Raw genomic sequence first — 26,392 nt, forward strand, 5'->3', positions numbered from 1 at the left:
GGGAGAAAAATGAAGCGAGGTCTTAAAGAATTTGTTTCAAGTGGGCAAGTTTCAGTTGTTCTTTCATGTCAGCGAGTATTTGCCATAATTCATACTGTTCAGGCACAAAGGCAAATTGGGAATAACCAAAAAGTAGCAGACAGTAGATAAAGTGCTTCAGTCATGTTAAATGTTTGCTACTTACTCAGCAAAGGTGTTTCCATATCCTATTTAGCGCATTAACTCTTTTTCACGAAAGGCAAAAACCACCCAATGACTGTTTTTCTTTTGCAAAATTTAGGATGTTCTAGCAAATGTTGGGATCTCCGTGCAGCTTTTTGTAATGTAACACTTCAAAGTGCACATAAAAATATGTTTAGGAAACTGATATTGGCTCAAAATGGTTATAAAATACAGAATGCTGTTTATAGTAAAATGCACTCAAGACAATAGATTGTGCTGCAAAACTTAAATATTGCCAAGTTAATATTTACTGGAATGTAAATGTATTTTAAACAGCTAACAAGAATTACCTACAGTATTTACATTAAAGCACTGTTAGTCAACAAATGCATTAAAACAGTAATTCTAAGACACACACATGTATTTAAGACATTACTGGCAATAGTAGTGGTTAAAGCTTATTAGGAAACATTGAACAGGTTTTACAAAATGTGTCTAAAGGTGCACCTTCCAGATCCAACATGGATCTTATCTAGAAGAAGCAAACTTTTATTTTCAGCTGTAAAATGTAGTTTTGAAATGCTTCTGTGTGATGTCACCTGACTTTTGAGACTGGCTTGTTTTACTGGTGCTCTTTCAGGAACTCTTTCATATAGGTGGCCAGGGCTGCAGTGTCCTCCAGCGTCACAGCGTTATACAGAGATGCCCGAATTCCTCCAACTGACCTGCAGGGGGAGACAAAGCGTGATGACCGACGTCCACAAACAGAAAGAACACAAATCCATCATGCATCTCATTTCTAACTTTACCTAACCTCCTTACTTATGAAAAAATAATCAGTATTCTCTCTAGTAACACATGAAAGTTAGCAATAAAGAAGTTATTAATGCAACAACAGGAGGCATGTGTTTGACTGACCTGTGTCCTTTCAGCGATATCATTCCACGTTTGGATGCACCGGCCAGAAAGTCCTTTTCCAAAGCTTCGTTGCCTTCTTTCTTCCCCACACGAAACGGTACGTTCATGCGGCTTCGACAAGTCAGGTCTACGGGACACCTGGACAGGTGGACACACCCCTAAGTTTCTCCAAATTCAACGTTGCAATTAATTAGATTAAAACTTTTTTTAAAATAAATGTTACATTGATTGTAGACTGTCTGGTCCTTAGTTTGGTTCACTAGCTAAAAATAGCACAATTAAGTTGTTGTTTTTCATGTGTATGCATGACATGTTTTTTTTCTTAAGGGTTTAATTTTTTGCTTTGGTCTTTAAGGCTCAACAATAACGGTGAAAACCAATTCTTGGCCTTCGGTTAGAATCAGACAGATGATGTCTACACTGTATTAAAAGCTCCCCAGCAATTTTAATTGTGTAGCATTTTTACATAGAGTCCATTTAATACAGTGTACAGTTATTGCCTTAGTTTGATTTTTGGATCCGGGACCTGTGAAAGTTTTTTTTGGAAGTGCGTACCCTCCTCACTGCTTGTTCTTGGCCTTTGGTTGCCATCTGTGGCAGCCACTTCTTAACATATAAAAAACAGGGCCAGCAAACAGCAAAACTTCCAATGAAAATAAGTGCATTTTTAACAATAGTTGCAGAAGTATTTAAATAGAAAACGCCCCATTTAAAAACACAGCAGGTGCGTTTGTGGGTTTACCTAAGGCACAGGTGTGTTTGAGAGACAACGCTGGAGCAAATTCATTTGTTTGAGTGTGGTGTGAATTAAAAAACAAGAACTAGATGGACCTGAACAAAAAACAAACAGGAAATTTGTCTTGGGAGGTAAAGTATAGCAGCATCTTCAGCTGGACTGAAAGCATTTATAACACACACCTCAATAAGTCACACATCAAGTTTGTTTTTGGGTGATTAAGTATCTTAATCACCCAAAATATGGTGACTAAGAAAGGAAAACATATTTACAGAAATTAAAGAAAGCTCTCATTTTTGTCAATTTGTTCGAGGTCAGCACAGTAAAAGTCTGTTTGCCAAAATAATGGAAAAGCATTTTATCTTTGACGTCAAGAGCCGACTCTTTATCAGCTTTTTTTTTCAGATCAAGTGACAGCATCGTTTCATAGCTTTATTAAATTTGAAGGTGCGTGTGTGAATCGGCAGGGCTGCAATGCTGCCCTTTAGCCCTCCATCACAGACATTTAGGTAAAGATAAAGAGTATTAAAAGCAATTCATCATCAGTCTGAGGTTTGGGATAAAAGACCTTAAAGTTTGTGGTTTATTGTCTCTTTATAAGATAATGAGGCTGCAGATGTTAATTCTGTTGGGATACCAAATGATGGAAATGTGTTTTTTGTTGCTCTTGGAGCAGCTGTATTGTACACCACCACATCTCCGTCAGTTGAAGAGTTAGACCATGATTCAGCCGGGGATGCTACACAGTATTTCATGCTAATACAAGTGACTTAAAATGTAAAATTTCAGAACAAATAAATAGTTTGCACATCTATTTCCAAACAGGTGCCTGAGAGAGTGAGCACAGCTTGCAGAGAAACTTAAAAACTTGCCTAACCTGCAAAAATAATTATCTGATTGTGGCAAACCTGCCTGACCACCTGTTATTCTTGCAAGTTTGACAGTGTGCGGGAGTTTTTACTGAAAGTTTGAAACCTTAAAACAGATTGTGGACCTGGACTGGCACTGATGGTTCAGCATTCCCAGAAAGTTTGGACTTTCGTTGAATTCTACCATTTCTACCTCTGCTGTGGAAGTTTTGTTTTACTTACTCATAGAAACCATTAGAGGTGTTGATGATGTCATAAATCATGGAGGACTTCTGCTTGTTGAGCACCTCCATAGCAGCACTGCCTCCGTTGTTCTTAATCCACTCCAGAACCAGACCCATGATGTAGATACTAAAGCAAATAAGATTTAAACAAATGTTAAATTAAAAAATATGATTTTTTTTATATATAACTAGGATGATAATTCTGATTTTTAGAATAAAATAGAACAGAAATACTTAATTAACCCCGTGAGGGAAATTGTTTTGTTACAGCAGCATATAAAAGCAGCAACTGAAAATATTTGTTAAAAAGGCAAAATAATGCAAATATATATACAAAGGAAGGCACTTAACATAGAATAAAAGAGAATAAAATAAAATAAAATAAAATAAAATAAAATAAAATAAAATAAAATAAAATAAAATAAAAATAATAATAATAATAATAATAAGAAAGATTCATTCATTAGGAGAATATAATATTTTGGTAAATACACTTACTTGCTTTCTTACCAAGACTTAGATGAGAAAATCGATGTTTATATGTGACATTTAAGGCTACAGCCGGCAGATGGTTATTTTAGCTTAGCACACATTAAAGCCTGGAAACAGCTAAGGAAGTACTCCAGGAAGTAAGCGGGTCCCAGTCTAGCACATGAACCCCCAGAAAACCACACAAAAGACATATGACGTGCTGGTTAATGAGCTTTAGAGGTGCTGGTAATTTTTTTTTTTTTTTTTTTTTTTACCTTTAAACGGAGCCAGGCAAGCTTTTTCCCTGTTTCCAGTCTTTACGTAAGCTAAGTTATCCAACTGATGGCTGTAGCTTCACATTTAACAAACAAGAGAGTGACATCGACCTTTTCATCCAACTCCCAGCAAGAAAGCTAACAAGCACATTTCCCAAAATGCTAAACTATATTTTAAAAAAATGTCTAGTGAAAAATGCAACCAGGTATTTCAGGAGACACAGAAAAAAGTTTTAAAAAATTAACATGTTAATAAAAAAAAAACTAAAAAAAAACAAACATGTAGATTATACAGATGCATTTAACCAGCAGGCAGGTATACGCTGATAATCTGTAAGAAACATGCTTAAAGTGATGTGAACAGAGGCGAGTGTGTACCTGAAACACGGCGGTGTGTTGTAGAGGGAGTTGTTTTCAGTCTGCACCTTGTAGTCCAGGACAATGGGACACTCTTTGAGGGCGTGGCCTATCAAGTCCTCTCGCACGATGACCACAGTTACCCCAGCACAGCCGACGTTCTTCTGAGCGCCGGCGAAAATCAGCCCAAACTACAAAATGCAAAGAGGACACATCTTTCTTTATTAACCTGTGAGACAGAAACTTAAATTCGCCTTTGGAAGATCAACACGAGGAAATGTTTTTACCTAAGTCGAATATGAGTGCTGCCAACAGAATTTCTCTTATAGTTTAGGAATAATAAATGTTTTCCTGACTATCGATCCAGTCAACATGGAAATTTGAGGCAAAACTTTGGCTCAGAAGCAAAACAACTGAATATTTTATTCAGTATTATTCTTGTGTTCACCTTCGACACGTCCACAGGTCGAGACAGGAAGTTGGAGGACATATCGCTGACGAGAACAACCCCGTTAGTCTCAGGTGTGAAGTTGTACTCCACGCCGTGGACCGTCTCGTTGCAGCAGTAGTACACGTATGAGGCTGAGGGGTTCAGGGTCCAGCTGCTGGGGTCCGGGATTTCTGGCAGGAGCAACAACAGAATATTGTTAAAGAAGATCAACAGAGTTAAACCAGTTTCTCTGGTTAGTTTTTAAATACAGTTGTCTAAAGCAAATCACTGACTTGTTAAAAAAAAAAAAAAAAAGAAAAAAAAGTCTGTACAGGAAAAAAGAAAATTTGCTCTGTCATTTTTCAAAACCTAGGAAAATTCCTGACTAATTGTCCTGATGTTTAAAGTTTACAGTTAGACTAGACGACCAGTCTAAAAGCACACAATAATACAATTTTGTTTTTTTTAAATTGTGCTCAGTTTTGACTATTTTCTTATATTGTAGAAGCCATTTGAAATAGTGAATCATATTTGTCCAAATAAAAGATGACAAGTCACTAAATAAAAACTGACAAATAAGAAACGTTTAGAAACAACTCATCTCCAATCAAAAACCACACACACACACGTGGTAACTGTCCTGCATGAGTGTGCAGACACACACACACACACACACACACGTAACTGTCATGCATGAGTGTGCAGACGCAGACACACACACACACACACACACACACACACACACACACACACACACACACACACACACACACACACACACACACACACACACACACACAGGGCTACATTCTGCCAGTGCAAACATGTGTGAGGCTCAGACATTGTTTCTGCGCTGAGCGTCTGCAGACAGCTGCAAACAAGCTAGTTGGAGCACAGAAGGCTCGACATATTTTGACTTTGTATGACAAATCTGAAAGTAATTTTGCATTTATTTTTTTTTTTTAACTGTGAAACTGCATCCAAAATTAGAACAAACAAGAACCCTGCTGAAAGCCTCGAACCCGACCATGTGGAAAAGGCTGCTGGCATTCCAGAGTCTTTCACAGGTCGTCTGCTCTATTGTTTATTACCTAACAGCCTGGGCACGCAGCCAGGGTGTGCACAGGGACTGTCATTAATGCAGCGCGAGTGACAATGGCCACATCATCAGAGCTGAAACTAGTTTTTAATGAAGTCATTATATTTAATTAAAAAAAAAAAGAAATTTATCTTGTTATCCTTTAAACTATTTGTTACATAAACTTCATTCTAGGACTAAACTTTGTCACCAAAACATGCCTGCTATTAAAAAAATGTTGATTTAAGCAAATATTTATTTATTTTTTTTGTAGAATAGCCAATTATTAGTCTGTCTCTACATTGACACAACATGCACACAGACTTACTCGTGTAACTATCCAGCTTCGGGTGGACAATGTTGACTTTGCCATATTTCTCTGCTTCTTTCGCTGCTTTTGCCGACCACGTGCCGGTCACCAGGTAATCGGCACACATGTCCTCTTTAAGACCAATCAGGTTGAGGGGGACACCGCTGAACTGTCCAGAGCCGCCGCCCTGCAGGAACATCACCTTGTAGTTGTCCGGGATGTTTCTGTCAAGACAAAAGGTCTCGTGTTAAAACGCTGTATTCAGAGCAAACACACGTCATACTGATCTACTGTCTTACAGACAGAGACGCCGTTTACAAAATATCTAAAACAAACGCAGCATATCAGTATCTGATTCACTGGTGCTGCATATTGTGAGAGAATCAGAATTAACACACTAGTTTAGCAGTGTTACGGTGGTGCTGCGGTACAGTATGGAGGAAGGAAAGAGGAGCGGAGAAGAAGGATAAAACACTAGAAGTCATGTGAAACAACAAAATCGGCACTTACAACAACTCTCGCAGGAGATTCTCCGTTTTGTTGATGATTTTGTTGAAATCTCCTGATCGGTGACTCATCTCTGGTTCGGACAGAATCAAAAACATCATTAGCATTTACTCACCTTTTAGCACATGTGATCTTAACTAATGATTACTTTCAACTCTGGTTTCACATCTATGAACATGTTTCCAGCGAGTGAGGAAGCAGCGACCAGCTGTGAGGGCAGATAATATTGTATACGGCTTTGAGTACATCACATCATTTTTCTTGGTGTATAAGAAATATGTCAAGTAGATATCTTCCAAGGTCACGGTCTATTAGCACAACCTTTCTCCTCTGCAGTTAAACAGGGAAACAAAGAGGGTCTTTTATATAAAAAAAACCTTGTAACAGACTTTATTTGTTCTATTCAGACCGCTGAATATCTGCAGATAAACTTTGGAATAAATGTGTGGATTTTGTTCCCATTCTTTTCAACTGAAAGCACATCATCACTTAATGTCCGGTGTGAACAGGAGAAACGATTACAGCAAGAAAACCCCGACTGAAGAACAGACCTGAAAATTTGTGAACTTGTTCTGAACCCTGAACACCTGGATCGCTGCATTCAGAATTTCTTTTGAAAACATGGGGAAAACGTAATGAGCAACTTGGCAAGACATGTCCAGCAAAAAACCTAAATTAGCAAAAGATGACAAAAAAATGAAAAAGTAGCTGGTTGTGATCATTTGATATTATCCAAAAACAAGGAAAAATGCAGAGAAAACTACACTTACAGATCATTTTCGTTTGTTTCTGTAACTTTTAACTAATTTCTTGCAGATGTTGTTTGGCTTAGTTTCAGATAAATTTTCCTTTGAACTTTTTACTTAATTCTTGGCAAATTTTTGGGCCGTCTCCAGATTAGTTGCTCATCTCTCCTTCCCTTGTCTCTTGACAGAAAGTAAGCCAATTTGCTTAGTTTTCAAATGCTTAAATGAGTCTTTCATAATATACCTACTGATCATGACTGGAATACAGAAGTTTTGTCACATAAAAACTTAAATGCCACTCATCTGTAGTTTTACTCACCGAGGACACTAATACCGAGGCCACTGAAGTTGAGGAGCTCCTTCTGAGCTTGAAGCAGCACCTGCAAAATAAAAGCATCATTCATAAAGCCTTTCTTCAAAGACTTAAGAGACAGTTCACCCCAAAATCAAAAACACCTTTTTTTCCTCTTACCTGTATTGCTATTTACCAATCTAGACTGTTTTGATGCACGCTGCCGAGTGTTGGAGATATTGCCAACAGAGATTGCCCACTTACTCAAGATAATCCACAGATATTGTTTTTAGCAATTTCACACAGGAACTATTTTTTTTTCGACCAAACTACACCTGCTGACGGTGCCACTGCGCAGAAGGAGACGTGCATCTACTGCCAGCTCACCTGTCACCACTGAGCCAGCTAACGTTACAGCTCAGCCAAAGAGGACATGTTAACATGTGGCACTGTCATAAATACAAACCTCTTATCCATGAGTAGATGCACGTTTCCTTCTGCACACTGATTTTGTTTACAGGTGTAGTTAGGTAGAAAGAAAATAGTTCCTACATGAAACTGCTCTCAACAAAGTCTGTGAATTATCTTCAGTGACCAGGTCATGACGTCTGGAAAGAGACACTGCTGTTGAGTTTTTCCAATTGTTTTCTTTTTAGTGCTTTGAGCTCCACAAGCTGAGTGCCATCCAGTGCTGTTATGTAAAAGAGACTTTATCTGCGACACTCACGTACTATAACAAATCTAAACTGATAAGTAGCACTACAGTAAGAGGAATCATATTCATTTTGGATTTAGCTGTGAAATGTCCCTTTAAATCCGTTTCGAAATGATGTTTCTGTAACATAACAGTTTGAAAGATAAAGTCAAAAATTAGTCAATTCCAACCAAGCACTAAAAACTGGAAAACACAAAAAACTCAAATACAGTGTGTCTTTGCAAATGTAATTAGTAAACTTAAAAAAAAAACGTGCATGGTTAAGTGTCTACATTTTATTATGTAGCGATTAAAGCCTTTCTGTCATGTTAGAGGAAAATGATCTTCCTGTAAACTTCTTTGGTACTTTAATAAAGTAAAAAAACACTCAATCCTCAATTGGATTATTGGGATCTAACGTTAGAGAATCTCTGACTCAGCACTAAAAAAAATATCTCAAAATATCCTCAAATGATGTTTCATGCAAAGAACCAAACACACAAATGACTCAGCGAACTTCACCAACTTCAATGTGGCTGAATTTACCATAAAATGTGAATATTTACCATAAAATGTGACTATGGTTTCGTACGTGCTTTGATTTATTTGTCAGACACGTAAAGTGTTTTTCTGCCATCTAGAGGTTTTATCTGCTGCTGCCAGTGAGGCACAAAGGAGCAGGTTTCCACTTCAATGAATGAGGCTGATGCAACTCAACACACGATTTTCAACCCGGTTGAGCGGAAACATACAAACGCCAAACCAACAGCAGCTCTGACACCGACAATCTCACGTTACTGCGAACAAATCTCACTCCGAGGCTCAAACAGGGTCCTAACATTAACAGCGAATAAGTGGATGCGGCGTTTTAAATGTTGCACTGAGTAAGACTCGTGTTTTTGTAGCTTGCTCTCGCATAATTAAATGTTACACAAGCAGTCTGAGGATCCAAACTTACGGATTGGGGGAGTTTTGCAGGACCGGCGCCAAAGTTGATGGTTTGTTTCTGCTCCATGATGTAAGAAAAGATTTCCTGGTGGATGTTTCCTGCGTTTGGTTGAGCGATGCTGCTAATTTTCAGACGCGACTGCACTCCTGCTGCTGCTTTCCTCCGGCTGCGCTCGGCGGCGGCGTGGATGCCAATTATCAAGCAGGGTGTACAATGCTGCGTTCAGGTGCGCCCCGGAAACTCGTAAACTCGAGGAAAAGCCAAAGTCAAGCTAAACACAAATTACCATATGTGGACAATAAAGATAAAGATACAGTAAATAATGAGGCTTATAAAAAATAATTTCATGGTTATTGGTTTGATAAGTTAGCATTTTTTTTTTGCATATTCTGAGATAAATAGGCTTTTTTTTCACAGGAATGGAAATATGAAAACAAACAGCAGTAACAAATGTTTTGCCCCATTTTTATTTATTTATTTATTTATTTATTTATTTATGTTAAACACACAAACAACAGATGCCAGTAGATACAGTTTACTACAGCACACCGTGCCTTTACACAACAATGGTTACAACAGAGACCATTACAAAGGTCACATAAGAGGCCACCATAAATACACATAACACAGGTCAGAATAACTGTCCAAGGGCTTAAATTCTGTCTTCAACAATAGTTAGGTGCCCATAGATGCACTAAAAATGTTTTAAGCTGTAATCATTCCTAATGTCAATATTGATAAAAGATCTTTTTCCAACATACTTTAAATGTATGTTATGAGGGACAAAATCCATAGCCCTTGTTCTGTTCAAATATTTATTCTTAATTTTATCTGAAATTTACATGAGGCTACAGTGTTCCCTTGTTGAGCTGCATTGGAAAATCAATGTAATTTTGGCAGATTCACACTTAATTTGTCTAATTCACAAAGCTGGAGTCTAAAAGTTGCTGTGCATTTTGTCTTATATACGGTTAATGGCCTGTATGGACATGAGACATAATTACAGCTGGAAAATCCTGTTTGATTCTTTATATTGGCACCTGACTATTGTGTTAAAGCAGGTATAGACTGTGCAGGTGGGCATGTTTCAACAAGAGATTGTTTCCAACAGTCACAAACGAGGAACCTCCTCTGGATTTGAAGTTTGAAATTCAGTCTGTCAAATGCCAATCCATGTTTTTGTCTCTGAAAATCTGAATGTCTGATATGTCTGTAATATGTATACATCTGCTGTGGGAAATAATTTCCAGTGCATAATTAATACAAATAATAATAACACAAACCCAGTCCTTAAACCCAGTTGATAACCCAGGCCATTATTGGGGTCTGTGGTTTATTCATTCACGGGCAGTTTGTGGAAATACAACTTTTTTCGGTACTATCTGAAGGCAGCACAGGGACCCAAATTCTCAGCCAGCGTTTTTATTGGCTGGTGTCACATGTATGTTTGGTAAGCAGCTGTCATTGGTGGATATCGACTCAGCTGTGGACTGATTGGCTCTAAAGTCACGCCACAAAACTCTGAGCGCGCGACAGGCATGATGGAGTCAAACAAACAATTCCAGAGCAGGACAGCTTTACATTTAACCATTAATATCACAGTTAACAGTGTGGCATCATGGGAGACTGCAACCCCTCTGCCACTGCATTTAGGAGGAATGAAACTCTGCTGCAAAAAATGGTTTAACACACACACACACACACACACATATATATATATATATATATATATATATATATATATATATATATATATATATACACACACACACACATATATATATATATATATATATATATATATATTATGCCTCCATCTGCTGTTGAGCCATCATGATAAGAGCATGCATAATATGATTTTAAGTCCACTACAGAAGAGGCCTGATGATCACTAAAATTAGGTGGAAAAAATATTTACTGTATATATATATATAGATGTTAACATCAGTTATCAGACAAGTAAGTTATATATTGGCATATTGTATACTATGCTACACAAAGATAAAGCGCCGAGGTCCCAAAAATCCCAGTCTAGAGAACTCACTCAAACAGACACAACACAGTGGGAGAAGAACATGAACATTTTTTTTTTTTTAAAAGCAGGTGATGACAAAATGACCTTTGAAAACTGACCGAGCAGAGTTTGTGCAGTTTGGAAACGGCGTATTTAACCCAAATTGTAGCACTTGACCTATACACTTTACTTTACTTCCTTGAGATATAGTAAAGAAGATAAAACCAGGATCTCAAACATTTTCACATCCAGTAAACTGATTGCTTCACTCCACCTAAATTGTAAAAATGTGACAAAGATAATTGTGTTTCAGCAGCTCGTGAGGGTCACGAGAGGCTCCTGATTGGTTTGTCCTTTTAAAAGATCATACAGCATGCTCCTCGTTGTGTGTGCGTGTGCGTGCGTGTGCGTGCGTGTGTGTGCGTGTGTGTGCACACTAGCAGTATGTCTATGCACACATAAACCAGATTGAGCAAACTGCTCTCATCTCCAGAACAATCTATAAATAAACAATGAGCTCACAGTGTCCGAATGCCCAGCATGGCCTTTAGGAGCCAGATGAAAGAAAGTGCATCTCTGCTTCTCCTTTGGGTGCCTGATGATCCATCTCTCCAACGTCCTCCTCTGCGTCCATGTTTCCCACCCTGACTCTCCCCCTTGTGTGCCACAGAAATATGGCGGGGAACGCGTGCTTGAAGGCCTTTCTGAAGTTATTGCCCATGAAGGCGTAAACCAGCGGGTTGACGGAGGAGTTGGAGTAAGACATGCAGTGACCCCAGATCTTCAGCTGTGGATGTAAAATTGAGATGGAGTCAGATGAAAGGCATCGATCATCAGGGTCACAGTGCAAGAGTATAGCAAGAGCATCAATTTCTGTCCTCGCAGTCCAGTCATGAGATAAATTGAGACTGCAGTCTAGTTACCTATGCTAGAAAACACCATGGTGATTAACTCACCTTGTATAAAATGTAACTGCGGAAGCCAAAAGCTTGCAGGAGGATGCAGATCTGGATGGGGCCCCAGCAGATGAGGAATAACGCCACCATCACCACCACCATTCGGGAGACTCGCGCCCGCACTGCTGCAGCTCGCTCCGCCTGAGCCTGCAGCTGGAGTTGGAAAGGCTTAAAACATTTTATTCTCTCTAGAGTTAAGAAGTACAAATACAAAGAACAATCCTATATTTTTGTCTTACTTGGTATCCGCTGTCGATGGGATTCACGCTGGCTTGCCCCATGCGCTTAAGCATGAAGGCGTAACAGGCTGTGATGGTGAGCAGTGGCAGCAGGTAGACAGCCAGGAAGCTGTAGATGATGAAGGCTCTCTGGAGGCAGGCTGAGGGGAAGACCTCACTGCAGTACGTCTGAGGGCCAAACCAGTATCCTGCTTCCAGACGCTGGTACACAGCTACTGGAATCGACAGAAGCAAAGAGCCTGCAGCGGACAGAGGACATGACTGTGTGACTCAGAGCGTGGTAATATGTTTCAGTTGTGCCACAAGTTGCTGGTGCCAAACCAAAAAACAGACCATGTGGAGAGCAACTGGAAAATCCACAATTATAGTGACTTTGTGTATACTTGCTCAGTAAGTTTCTCATAGAGCCTCTAGATCAGCGTCTGCATGAGACTGTAAGATTTGGGCAATCAGCTTTTTCTGTGAAAACTACAAATCAGTGGACCACTTTGCCTGACGATGTGAGGGGCTGCAGCTTTATCAGGACTTTCAAAACCACCTTGAAAAGATGGCTGAAAGCTGCTCAGCTCTGTACTCACAGACCTTGAACTCTTGACTTGAAGATTGTGATGAGTTAAAGTGATAATCTCAAAGATTTTCACCTAAATAAATATCTGGTAAGTCACTATTTGTTGCTGAATAAGGTAACACAACAGTGACTGCACTTATGATCCTCTGATGATATTTTTGCAGTATTTTCTATATTTGCATTGTAATTAACTGGGTGTCAACGGTGACATTCCCCCAAAAAATGCTGTATTAAGTTTTCTACTGCTGCAGCTTCATATTAAAAGTATTTAAGTGGTTAAAAACTGGTTGTGAATGTGTGTGTGTGTGTGTGTGTGTGTGTGTGTGTGTGTGTGTGTGTGTGTGTGTTTGTGTGTGTGTGTGTGTGGTGTGTTTGTGTGATACCTATCCAGATAGACACAGAGACGGCCAGAGCCATGCGTGGGGTGCGGTGTCGCAGTGACTGCAGAGGATAGACGGTCACGTAGCAGCGGTCCACACTCATAGCTGACAGAGTGATGCATGTTGCCTGAGCGGTCACCTGAAACATGACGAACACAAGGAAGCTTTGTTTCTGTTTCACACTCTATACTTTTACTTTTAATTTTCCCTTTTCTTTTCTTTTGTCACTGTCAATTTAATTTTGATTTATGTTTTGTTTCTACATTTAGTATTTAGGTTTTTTGGGTAGCTGCACATCTAATTGCAGTTATTCTGCACATACAGTCCTTAGTCCTTAATGCTACAACGCCATGATATTACTATTGTGCCAAAGTCTCCAGCACTTCCAGACCGGTTTGTTTGTGTGTTTTTGTGTGCGTATCTCACTTGCTGAAGGTAGTTCACCAGTCGGCACATGAACTCTCCAAAGATCCAGCTGGGCAATGGGTACAAGGTGGCAGTGAAGGGAACGCAGCAGACCAGAAACAAGAGGTCAGTCGTGGCCAGGTTTACTGTAACAGAACAACAGCCGTAACTCCTTAACAGAGAAATTCAATTCAAGACACGCTGAAGTGAGATGCATTCAAAGACGATTGCACAAAACCACAAATACCTGTGTTAATACCCATAATTCTTCCTTTCAAAATTCACCAACTGAACTGTGTGCTCACTTTTGGATTACTCAGAAGAGAGCACTAAAAATTAAAATGATGAGGTGTAGGTAATATTAAGCTACATGGGTAAAAATGTCTCAGATAAAAAGTCGGTTGGTTAAAATTGACTCTGCATTACATTTTTAAAGAGGATTCTCTATATGATGAGGATAAAAATGTTATGTGATAGAACTGATAAATTAAAGACACCTTTAGGCTTAAAGGATACAACAAAAGTGTGTTTAAGACCTAGTGTGTATGTGCAGACAGCAACCAAGTCAAACTTCTGAAAGAGAAATCCAGCACTTAATTCATATACCAGATGAATGACAACTTAATTATGAAGTTGGATGTTGTTCTGATATATAATCAAATAATCATCAATGTATAGGCCTATTATCAGGCATCAATATAATTACACAATTACACAGGGAAAAGAATATATATTTACATAAAATTAACATTACCCTAAATGCACAAGATAGGCATGGACTATTAATTTTGCCATGAACATTAATTATGCATGTTGTAGCCACCAATATATAGAACTACTGAAAGGTTACCAAAAAGACTTGATCTTGCTGCAGAAATGTTCAGAAATGTTACCTATGTAAAAGTTGGTGACGGTCTTCATCTGCTGGTGCTTGGTAACCACATGGATGACCAGCGAGTTCCCGACCAGGCCGACCAGCATGATGAGGCCAAAGAAAGTGGGGACCAGCCAGGCGTCGACCAGCACCGGGGGCCCTTGGCCCTCCTGAGCTGTGGACTCGTTGCATACAGACCCACAGTCTGGACCCTGATTGCCTGTTGGTTCCTGGACCATCTTCACAAATCAAAGCCAGGAATATTTCTAAGGTCCACGTAGAACATATTTGATTAGTTTCTAAAAAATAAAGAATAGAAAATAAAAAAATAGAAAATAATTTAAAAAACACTTAAGTTACACAAAAATCATCATATTATTAAGAATTTATATTCAAAATAAAACCAATTAAATTTATAAATATATGCCCATTTCAAATTATATTATTATTATAAGATAAAGCCTATTTAAATACTTAAGCATATTTAAAAAGTTGTTTTTTTTCCTGTGCAATAAGGTTCTACCTGACCTGTGCCTCTTTGCTCCTGCAGTGTTCCTCTCTCTGCTCTGTAAAGCCGGGTTTAGTCCCGTGTTGATCAGCGATGGGCTGCTGTTCTGTTCTCTGAGATGAAAGCACTGTTATAGACCCCCATAAGTGCGGAGGGGAGGGGGAGTTTGGGGGAGACAGGAGTCATTTCAATTTGTAAGCAGAGAGAGAGAGAGACGGAGGGAGCAGAGGCTTTCAAACTAAATCTTCATCATCGCTTGTAATTGCAGAACCGGGTGTCAGAAATGACAGCAGCTGGATTTGAATTATTTAATTTTTTTCATTGTGTCAGCATCCTGACTTTAAGACTTTAGCTGTCACATGCTGTCTAAATTCTTGTCACAGGTCAAAGTTATTCCACTACAGTGTTTTTTAATCAATAACAGCTGATTTATAAAAAAACAAAAACTCTGGAATAATCATAATGACTAGTGCTTACCTGAAACCAAAATGAAAATGAATGGGAGATGCAGCTGGGGGTCGTGGTGACAGTACAGCTTGATCTTTGTACAACAGGCAGCTTCTAAAGCTGACATTACATCTTCACCCTTTGCTGCAAAAGAGCAAGTGGCAACTGTTGCCAAGTACTCAGCGTGACACAAATGGAGAAAATGTTCAAGTACAGGGGTGACGTCTGCTTTTGCAGTTGTTGTTTGGCAGATTATGCTCGCCATCAGACATGTAAATGTCTTTTCTTCAGATAAAATAAAAGAAAACTGGTATTTTACAGGCTTTTTTTCTGTGTGTGCAAATCAAACGTATTTGGGATGTGTTCAGGGCTTCTGAAAACCTTCATTACAGCTACTCCTATTTAGAAAAATTACTTTGCATATGTTAGACCAGAAAGTGAAATATTTGCCTTTTATCAATTTGCCGTTGCAAAAAAAGAAGGAGCTTATATTTTTTTGAAGTACGTAGAGAATATTCACAGTGGAAAATGGGTTTACTGAGGCGCTCTTAGTTTGGATGTGTGCCAGGAAACATTTTCAGTCATTATTTTTTTGTCATCTGCATGCTGAGTCACTAATGTTTATACATGCAACTCCTTATTTATTTATCATGTATAACAAGCTTCTTGTTTGTCCTTGTCTTTATCAGTGCTGCAGTAATCTTCAGTCTTTTACACAAAAGTGATATGTTAAAAAAAAAAAGCACACTATCTCTGCTGGTTTCAGTTTGATTTTTATCTCTCCATTGTCTTTTCCTCAGCTGAGTGTTAAAGATATAAGTTTTGATTAGTCGTGGCGAGCAGTTTTCCACGCCGTCTGTGTGTTCCTCTGAACTCCAGATTTCTTTGAGGCACCTAAAAACAGCTTCATCTGGAGGTCCGTCAAGTCCTTGAAGTACCATGGACATGTTGACTCTGGATCAGGAACAAGCATTAAGACAATTAATGGAGGATCCATTATTGATTTACTGTTTGGTCCACGGTTGCTGCATAGAAGGTAAAAACACAAGGAATTATTATTTCATGATGAATTAAGCAGGCTTTGTTTGCTATGATCATGAAATTCTTATGTGATCACAGGTAAATGGTCTGTCTATTTATACGTTTACATCAACTTTTTTACATCCCATTCATTTATACTTGTTTATTATGGCTTCAAGAAACATGTTCAAACTAAAAAGTTAATAAAAAACAAGCTATATTATAGCTTGCAATCAGGTTTCCTTATTATCCAGTAAATAATCCCCTATACTCATGTCCTCTGTGGCTCGCCGTCCACAGGGAACAGGGTAAGTTGAGTCATGGGCATCATTCTTTTTTCTATGTTTTGCTTTCCTGTTAAAAAAAAATCAAGACTTAATCAAGACACTTAACATAGAATAAAATAAAATAAAATAGAGGCCCAAAAGTTATAACCATACAGCCATAAAGCTCAAACAATCAAAACACATGACGACAACATCAACAACAACCAGCTGTGAAAGCAACGTCATTAACCCTTAGGGACCACTTAAATATCACACGCACTTATATCCCTCTGAGCACAAAAGGCTTTTCAAAATCAAGCTTAAAAAATATTACACATTAATATTATTTTCTACTTTCAATGAGTTTTTTTATTTATTTTTTTTTTTTTACCAATATCAGTACTAATCATAAATATCAAATATTAATAACTTTTCACAATTTTAACCCTTTGAATGCCAGGTTTTTGACACTATTTTTATAGGGAAAATTATCAAACACAAAAACTGAATTATTTTAAAATGTCCTGTATGCAAAGTAGCTTTTTTGTTGTTTTAAAAACAGCACAAGCTAACTGTAGCAGGAAAGTAGTAACTGCAAAATGGCCTCTCAAACCTGACTATAGTTGAAGCACAATCCTCCAAATAATTAGTTTGTGTTGTATGGAGGGAGGTCAGTAGGGGAACTATATGTATTTGCAAATGTAACAATGAATTGTTGCTTTTTACCAGTTTGTGGAAGCTGCTCAGGCAGTGTCCTCTGTGGTTCACAGGCCTGCTGTTTGGTCCAGGCCTGCACACCCAGGATGTGTGGATGCATCTCTTTAAGCCGCTCTCTGATGGAGGAGGTTGAGCCAGAAGGCAGCATCTTGGACTTTGCTACCAGCAGTGAAAGGATGGCAGGATTTGAAGATGGTAAATGGGGCTGCAGTTGTCTCTCCTGAGAGGAGGCCACTGTAGTGATAATGGGGACAGAAACAGGTGAGGTTTCTCTCAGGTGATCCCGCCTCTTAAAGTGACACTGGGACAACCGGCTGATGTTTTCAGGGAGGACAGCTCTGGATCTGAAAGTCCCACGGGTGTTAGGAGCGCCTGTCCTAATGTTCTTCAGGGTGGAGAGAGTGGTGCTGATGTTTCGGGGGTCAAAGGTTGGTGGTTTGATCTCAGCCAAAGCCTTTAATAAGTCTGAAATCTGTGAGAAGTAGCAGACACAGAAAGCACACAAAAACTGATACAAAGATGAAATATTTGTGAAGATTCTGCCAACACACATCGTTCTCAGTGACTTTACTGCTGTAATTCATATATACATGATGTGAATCTGGTTTCAGTGGGTCGTTAGGGTTTTTTTTTTTTAATTTTTATAATACTTAGCCACATTTTCTTTGTAAACATACTGTATTTCATAGCACAAATTAGCTAAATAAAATCAAAAAGGAAGTACAGGAGAACAATGATACTAACTGCAAAATAACTGAAAAATACCCCAAACTTTTTTAGAATTATTATAATTATCAGAAATTATTATTATTTATCTATATAATTTTTTTATTTTGATGGTTTTTAGGTAATTTCCTGTTTTGGTTCATTTACTTTTATCATTATTTTTGCTGACTAATTTTGCTAATTTGGGGTAAATTTGGTAATTTTATTGGAACTTGTTTCTTGCTCTTTTTTGGGTCATGTTTTAAAAGGTGCTCATTGCCTGATTTCCATGTTTTTGAAAGTAATCACGCGAATCTCAAGTTTGAAGGGGTTAACACGAATGGGACTTACGGACGGACAACTCAAAAACATGCTGCCTCCAACCACGGCTATCTCCATTGCAGAGTCTAAAAATAAAACTGAAATATCTGCACATCCCTCCCCGGTCCCATGATATCATTCTTTAAACAACTCAAACTTTTAATGTTAAAAGGTGTTGTGCTTGCTCTGAAAAAGCTCTTTGTAAACAGTATTATTCACTACCTTCAGCTCATAGGACTCTCTGCTGTTAGAGTCTCCATCCTTGTTTTGATGGTCCATGACCCCAATGTACCTTAAAAAATATCAAAGACCCCACCTATTACTTCAGCAGTGAGAATGCTAAAATAGGGATTAAAATAAGTCTTTAAAAGTGACTGTACCTCCCTCTGCTTCCACCTGAACAAAACACACAACAACACAAAAACAGTGAAAACAACTTGAAAATTTAACAGGCAGAATCCATCTGGCTCTGACAACAGAGCCGTCACCATGACAACTGTGCTAAATTTGTCAGTTGAGTAATGATGCAACTGTAATTCTGCCACAGATCCTACAAACTGGCACAGAAAATGGCTTTTACCTTATAAATTTGGTATTCGTAACAAAGTGAAAGAAATTCATTTCAAAATTTTGCACATCTATCCAGCAAATTCTATCATTTCTAGGTATGCAGATGCTGAAAAATCTTACCTCTTCTGTGGGCTCGCTGATGTAACTTTAATCCAATATTTTTTTCATTGTAGTATCACAATGAATTTTTGGTCTAATTTCAGTTGTCACGTTTTTAATAATTGTAACATCACTCATGATTTAACCTTTAAAGACATGATTTGTTATTATGTTGATTTAAGTAACAAATATTTGAACTATGTTTTGTTTGTTTTTATAATGGGGAAAATCTTTACCCATTAACAAAAGATTCACATCCCTCTGTTTATCTTTTCTTAACTAATTTCAACTCAACGCTTTCCTCTGTTGTTCTTACAAATAACAAAAAAAGTGAAAGGTTTTTAGACTATTACAAAAGTCGACTTGGTAAAACCCTCGGATGTGACATTAATTATTTTGGCTTCCTTGCTTTTGCTTCTGTCCGTGTTGAATGTCAATTATCTGTGCTCTCATGTATGTTTGTGTTCTTGTTTGCCTGACATACTTTGTACATATTTTTGTGAAATAAAGCTGTGAAAAAAAACCAACAAAAAAAAAACTGCTGAGCACAAAACAACAGCCAAACAATTCCATATGACTGGATTTATCTATTTATTATTTCATATATACACAGACATATTGCACAGTACAAACACAAAGTCCTGGCTTTAATCAAGCAACAATGAACATAGACCTCATGTACTCTTATGTGAGGGATAAGTGTTTTTTGTGCGTTACTTTTTTGTGCGTTTGTGTGGTTCACGGGAGATAAACATTCTTTATATTTACACACAGAGATAAATATACACTTTACAAGCTCATAAAGCAGTTTCAAGACACTCAAAATCTTCCACCTCTGCATACTGCGGGGTGCATGACACTGGGTGATGGTACACTGTCTTACAGTGTTTATCAAAGCTGATGTTGGCCTGTGGATTTCAGTGGATGCATTCAAATTAGAAAACAGAATACTTAATAATTCATCCAACTAAAACCTGAACAACTCTCAGCTTCAGTGAGCATGTTGGGCCATGTGGTACCGTTTCCTCCTGCATACAAGTCATGGTGAAATTTGACTAGAATTTGTGCATGTATGTGTAAAATTGCAGCCACTAAATTAAAAAAAACTTGCCTGTGAGGTCCTTCTAAGTTTTTTTTTAGATGCAGAGCATAAAAAAGCAGTTGCTGACATCAGAGGTATCCTGAACATAAAATCAACGTTGAGATCGTGACTACACAGACTGTATTAAAACCTTCCACGAAGCATGAATATGCATACTTTGTGTGTGTGCGTGTGTGTGTGTGTGTGTGTGTATGCGAGTGGTCTGCAGGAGGAGCAGTGGTAGTAATGCAGGCACGTCCACATCTCAGAGATTAACTCATGTCCGACGTCCTCGTCAGCATTCAGTCTCTCAGTCTTTATGGGTGGGGGGGGCTTGGAACAGGGAGGGTTGGGGGAGGACGGAGAGGATCCATGATGCTCAGATGTTGAAGCTTTCTCCACAGCCACATGTGCCCTTTATGTTTGGGTTGTTGAAGACAAATTCGCTGGACAGCTTAGACTCCACAAAGTCCATCTCAGTTCCCAGAAGGGTCAGCTGAGCCTTCTTCTCTATGAACACCCTCACACCTGCAAGAGAGTAACAGTAGTCTTTACTCCCACGCTCCAACCTGAGCCACAATGTTCTGGGTTTATACACTGCAAACAGTGAAACAGCCCTGTAAGTGCATTCAGATCAAATGCTTATAAATCATAAACCAATTTAAAATTAGACCCATCTATCTGCACCGAATCAGAAACTTTTGTATTTTGCATTGCAGGGTTTCTTTAAGATGCCAATAAAAACAAGCATATCCATAAAATAATCATTTATGCTCATGCATTATATCATTATTACATAATCTTATATTCCTGTTTATACCGTCACTCAACAAAATGGATATTGATCATTTCATCCATTTGATCTTGCAAAATAGTGCTGTCTTTGACAAACAAAATAAAGATTATAAAAACAACAAAGACAACATCTGGGATGTACAGCAGCTGAGATGATTTGCTATGAAAGAGGCTGCATGCAGTCGATCGGCTGTTGTTGTTCGATGCAGAGCTGCTCTCCGTCTGCTTTTTCTGCCTGGTTAGCACGAGCTAACACAGCAGGGCTAGGCACAAAATGTTTGAACACAAAAAAATCTAAGAATATTTTGTATTTCAAGCTAATTAGTTTCAGCCCCCGGTATGCCTTTTAACTCCAAAAAAATATATTTTGTTATTAAAGCCACTACGTGTGAAGTTTTATCTTTAGCATGCAGTTATACTTTTAATCTTTGTTCTGCACGTCTTCGTAACTCAAATATTCAAAATTTGTTCCTAGAAGGAAAGCATAAAAATAAGACACAGCTTACCATCCTGCAGCACTTCCTCATCCGATTTGCCTTTCTCCATGGCGTAGTCCAGTGTGTAAGTCATGCCATTACAGCCTCGTGTTCTCACTCCGACCTTCAATCCCATCTACAAAGAGCCAGACAGGCATTACCATTCGGGTCATTAAGCCCTTTACCGATCACTACTTTACAGTTTAATCAGTTTGAGTGCCACAATTAAAGGCAGAGAGAAACGCCAGCAGCCATCATACAGGATTGGGTACCAGGCTCAGTACTGTAAGGGTAGCAACTGAATAATGTCAGTACTACTGAGTACAGATTCATGTTAAAGCGAAAGGCATTCCTATAATTTCTCTTTAAAGGATTATTATTATTATTATTATTATTATTATTATTATACTGTACCTTACTCCTGACAGTCCACTTAAGTCTTGTAATGCTCAGTTTGATTTTAAATTCAACCATTGTTTTTTCTTTTGTGTTGTAGTTTTGCTTTTTACCATTTTTCCTGTGTGTTTTATTTTTTTATGTGTAAACACTGTAACATTGGTTTTGATAAGTGATATAAAAATAAACTTTATTATTATTAAATACATCTGTCCCAGTGAGCCAAAACTGTCACTGTGGCACCAGTTACTGAATTGGTTCTGACATGTGGCCTTATTTCTTTTCTATATAATTTTACAAGCAGCCGAGTGCCACTGCTAGACGAGCACAACACATACGCACAAGCAGACAGACTGAGACAGACGATGTGGAGCAGAGCTGCGTTTACGTCTACATGTCTCCCCTTCAGCTTGTTTAAAAATTACATTTTTGTTTTTACAGAGAAGATTAAGTACTGAAAAAAGAAACTGTTGGGTACTGGTACTAAATTTCACGTACCTGAAGAACATTAGCCCATCATGATCACAGAGAGGGCTTTTTGATATGGATACAAGTGCAAAGGCACAGTAAGCAAGTGGAGGCATTTAGTTGCACTCTGTTGTACACATGAAAAGTGTCACAAATTGTTGAGTAACAGATAAAAATAAAGAGCTACAGAAAGAAGTTCAAACCCAGCTTGCTTCCTCATCTCCAGACAGCTGGTCAATCACCATGTAACATGGGTTTAAAGGCGGGATTGTTGGTTTTGTAAAGTTACAGAAATGATGAGACACTAAACAACATAACAACCTACTGTCATTACTGAAGATGTGCAGAGGCATTGTCTGTTTGATGAGATTACGTGTCAGTGAATGTTGATTTATCTGTTACTCACACATTCCGGCTTTTCCTGCAACAAAAACCTGATCTTGTTCACAGCTGCTGGAGTCTAAAGGAAAGACAACAGAAGATAAAAATGGTTAATGCTGGATTCTGTTTATTTTTTGCTCAACCAAAATATTGAGCTGGTTTATGTTTCTGTTTTGGTTCCCACTGTGAGAAGTTTCTGTTGCATGGGCAAATACTTCAACAGGTCTGAAATAAGTATCCATCTACAGTATAATGAAAGAACCTGAAACCCCGTTGCTCGTGCTGTAATTGAGTGGGTGTATGTGCAGAAAAGAGGGAACACTTTGTGTGGGGCTCTAACGTGGAGGCTTTTGGCAGAGTCAGGTGAACCATGTTAGCCACATGGAGTTAATCCCTTAAACCCAGCGTGTTCATCTGTATGAGAGAAGCTGCTGATGCCAAATGTACAGTAGATCCTAACTGTGTCACAGCCTGGACTTTTTTCAGGACTATACTGTCAATCAAGTGTGATGTTAATCTCCAAAATTTAACTTGTAAGCAACAGATTGCTGCAGGGATGATGTGTTTTTAATGCAGGCCAGCCTGGAAGTCAGCATCCTCCTTGTTCCCTCAACAAAAAGCCAGTTGGATTTTTCTAGTGGATTTTGGATTATTGCAGAAAATAAGCTATGTGGCAAACAAAAGTTTGATACAAATTACACGACTCCTGTGATTTTTGAAGCTTAAATGCAATCGCCAGAAGAAAATGCTAATGTCACCAACAACCTCTGTAGTCTCATTTAGCCAACTGATAGCAGCCACCTTTTTTAAGCCAAGTAAAAGCATCAAAATTCACAAAAGGTATATTTACTAACGTTCTTTGTGTTGTAGACCAAAATGTTAAAATCCCGTTATCTCTTGTTAACCACAGACCTCGTTTCAGACATCGAACCAAAAACTTTTTCAAAAAGCAATCAACTTTGAAATGAGGGAACTGGAAGTGAAAACGTGCTGACTCATTTCCAGGTTTTAGGACTCACTCCAGGAGCACTCTGTTGTAGAGTATACGGTTAAGAGATGCATAAGTATTTTGCACTGGGTTTTTAATTTTTATATATTTTTTAATCTTAATTCATAAAGGGTAGGATGGCTAAGCACACATTTCTTAGCTTACTGTTATATCAAACTGAATGCATCATTTGGCAGCATTTCGGTTTATCATTATCCTTAGTCCCCGACAGGTAGAGTATATGGTGACGATAATATCACAATTGTTTTTTACCAACTACCTCAATAGTGACATTGCAACAATATTGTAGAGTTGACAATTAGTGCTTTCAATACATAGTCACACAATGAGATTTTTGATAAATAATTATCAGTGATAAGGATATAATGACTAAGTGGGTAAAATCAAAAAATAGAACAGTCTGTTGAGTTAAGAAAATTACAACACAGAAAAAGACCACACTTACAATATAAATATTCAAAAATAAGAAACATTTAAGGACACATCATCTGCAATTGCCACTGTGTTGAGGGACTTCCCACCACTTAACATTTCCTGTAGCTTACTCCCTTTATCAGCTCAGACCACCATACGCACACATTATCTTGCAGCAGCACCACCATCACACCTTTTATCCCGCCCATAATGACAAACCACGACTCTTCAGCAGTAACACTATTTTATTTGCATTAATACCACACTGATTGGTTTTCCACTAACCACTGATTATTTTCTGTCATGTTTTCCTTTATTAGACAATGACGAGTAAAAAGTGGCAGTGGATTTGGGGAGAGACTGGAGCAATGACATCACATTCAGAGATGGGTGACAGAATCATTATGTTTCTCCACTCTCCCAAAAAAGATTTATTAAAAGATAAAGATTATTATTATTACTACTATAGATTATAGATAGAAGATTTTTATAGTACATAACGTATGTTAAATGCTGTAAATTTGTTTGTTGTATACCTTTACTTGTTTGAGTGATTTCTGCAGCAAATGTTTCTTTACATCTTTTGTACATTAAAGGGGTGATCAACCGCTTTTACACAAAAAGGTTTGTTTGCTATTCAATTGTGAAAACGTGTAATATCCGAGCACAGACTTTTTAAAAAGTGTACAAAACAAACACATCAAAATTATTGATTGTTTTAAGGAATTTTATCTGTCTTTTTTGGTTGTTTATATATTTTTAACTACTAGTTTTGTTGTATTTTGCATGTTCGACATCAATACATCAGTCAATAAATGTTGGGATATTTCGACCACTGCCGCATGACATTTTAACCACTTTTTGGCCGGTCTCTTGTGGGCCGGTACATCAACAAAGAGTATATTCATAAGTCAACAAACCTGCATGTTGCTGTTATTATCTAGTAAACTAATGTCATTCTAACATATGTGCTTTTTCCCAAAAATGTTTAAGAGTGTTTAATTACCGTGTATTACTTGTCATTATTGTCTGTGTTGTGTTTAATTGTTAGTACGCAGCTTACTGTCGCTATTAAAGAAAAGGGCAGACGATGACACATAGCGTTACCAAACAGCTTAGCTTAGCATCGTGCTTGGGAGTAGCATTAAACTCAGCGAAAGACAATTATAATCTTACGACCGACCTCGTGTGCCAGGCAACTACTACATCCTCACAGCCACGATGAAAATTAATGTTACAGAAAATGTCAGTAAAAGTAAAAAAAAGTTATTATAACCGCGTGTTAAGGTTCAAGTCACAGACGGTTAGCCAGCTTAGCTAACTTTGGGTCACGTAACGTTACGCTACGTAACGGGCGCTTAGTGTTAACAGCGCACTTTGTGTACAAACACATCCTGAAGGAGCATAAAAAATGATTTACGTGTCTTAATAACCACAGTTTGATACTTACAAGTGTCAGTGCGGCTCTTGTGGGCAGAATCTTTCTTTTGCTGACCGCTCGGACGGTCGCTCGCACCATGGAGGCAGACATGTTGCTTCAGTTAAAATCATAACAATGTACTGCGCAAGTGCGTAAAAACATCGGGATCCGCCCAAAGAAGAAGCCCGTTCAGTGATTGGCTGATATTATGACGGACGGGTGCGAAAGCCAATAGGCGTACGGATAAGACATATAGCACATAAGCTTCTTGTGTAAGCCACTTGTAATGTTACATTTAAATACTCAAACTTTAATGAGTTTAAGCTTTGTGGAATTACTCGTTAGGAATATGTTAATTTGATTCTCCTGGTCATACGCATTACTTTGGGAAAAAAAATCCTCTATAGGTCCACTTTCCAGCTCATCATTGTTGGTCAAACCACTACTTCCCAGTTCATTAAGGGACAGTTTATGAGAGTAAACAGTATGTGAGAGAAGGGGTGGTGCATGTCAATATTTTTTAAGCACTGGGGAGGGACTTATGTTTTTTTTTAAAATTTTGGCTTAGGGGAAGGGAATACAACTATAAACGGTTGTTCTTGTTTATTTTACAACGGATTTATGAAGAAAACGTGTCTTCAAAACCTGCGGCGGGGTTGCAAGGCATTTCACTATCATCGGGGAGGGAGGAACACTTCCATCGGAATAAAACAACCAAATCTGACCTCAAAATAGCGACATTTTGTCAAAATCACTTTATTCTACATGTCTCATTTAAAATTTAGCCCCAAATTAACCATTTGCACTAACTAAACAGAATGCTTGGCAAAAGTGAAAAAACAAAG

General features: G+C 38.2%; 4 protein-coding genes across 5 annotated transcripts; all 4 read right to left on the reverse strand.

The window, feature by feature from the left end:
• Nucleotides 1-452: 452 nt before the first annotated feature.
• Nucleotides 453-9,204, reverse strand: psat1 (phosphoserine aminotransferase 1). The gene is made up of 9 exons (XM_042488141.2): nt 9,028-9,204; nt 7,403-7,463; nt 6,341-6,410; nt 5,849-6,054; nt 4,461-4,633; nt 4,034-4,203; nt 2,908-3,036; nt 1,081-1,218; nt 453-887 (listed from the first exon to the last, which is right to left on the reverse strand). The coding sequence occupies exons 1-9, from the start codon at nt 9,082-9,084 to the stop codon at nt 785-787; spliced, it is 1,107 nt and encodes a 368-aa protein (XP_042344075.2). The 5' UTR covers nt 9,085-9,204; the 3' UTR covers nt 453-784.
• A 1,827-nt stretch (nt 9,205-11,031) lies between these two features.
• On the reverse strand, nt 11,032-15,784 carry LOC121944403 (G protein-coupled receptor 54). 2 transcript variants are annotated; one of them, XM_088076528.1, is made up of 7 exons: nt 15,440-15,784; nt 14,474-14,753; nt 13,602-13,726; nt 13,179-13,314; nt 12,228-12,466; nt 11,989-12,141; nt 11,032-11,819 (listed from the first exon to the last, which is right to left on the reverse strand). In XM_088076528.1, exons 2-7 carry the CDS (start codon nt 14,691-14,693, stop codon nt 11,580-11,582), a joined length of 1,113 nt encoding a protein of 370 aa, XP_087932654.1. In that variant the 5' UTR covers nt 14,694-14,753; nt 15,440-15,784; the 3' UTR covers nt 11,032-11,579. The 2 variants fall into 2 exon arrangements, with proteins under 2 accessions (XP_087932654.1, XP_042344115.1); XM_042488181.2 differs by having other exon boundaries at nt 14,983-15,784.
• A 263-nt stretch (nt 15,785-16,047) lies between these two features.
• Nucleotides 16,048-18,717, reverse strand: LOC148189722 (uncharacterized). The gene is made up of 3 exons (XM_088076530.1): nt 18,661-18,717; nt 17,422-17,884; nt 16,048-16,363 (listed from the first exon to the last, which is right to left on the reverse strand). Exons 1-3 carry the CDS (start codon nt 18,715-18,717, stop codon nt 16,236-16,238), a joined length of 648 nt encoding a protein of 215 aa, XP_087932656.1. The 3' UTR covers nt 16,048-16,235.
• Nucleotides 18,718-19,679: 962 nt separating this feature from the next.
• isca1 (iron-sulfur cluster assembly 1) lies at nt 19,680-25,722 on the reverse strand. The gene is made up of 4 exons (XM_042488257.2): nt 25,578-25,722; nt 22,730-22,783; nt 21,490-21,595; nt 19,680-20,716 (listed from the first exon to the last, which is right to left on the reverse strand). The coding sequence occupies exons 1-4, from the start codon at nt 25,656-25,658 to the stop codon at nt 20,568-20,570; spliced, it is 390 nt and encodes a 129-aa protein (XP_042344191.1). The 5' UTR covers nt 25,659-25,722; the 3' UTR covers nt 19,680-20,567.
• Nucleotides 25,723-26,392: the final 670 nt, after the last annotated feature.

The sequence above is a fragment of the Plectropomus leopardus genome, chromosome 4, assembly GCF_026936395.1.
Source record: "Plectropomus leopardus strain MGB_pleo_1.0 chromosome 4, ASM2693639v1, whole genome shotgun sequence".
Classification (NCBI taxonomy): Eukaryota; Metazoa; Chordata; class Actinopteri; order Perciformes; family Serranidae; genus Plectropomus; species Plectropomus leopardus.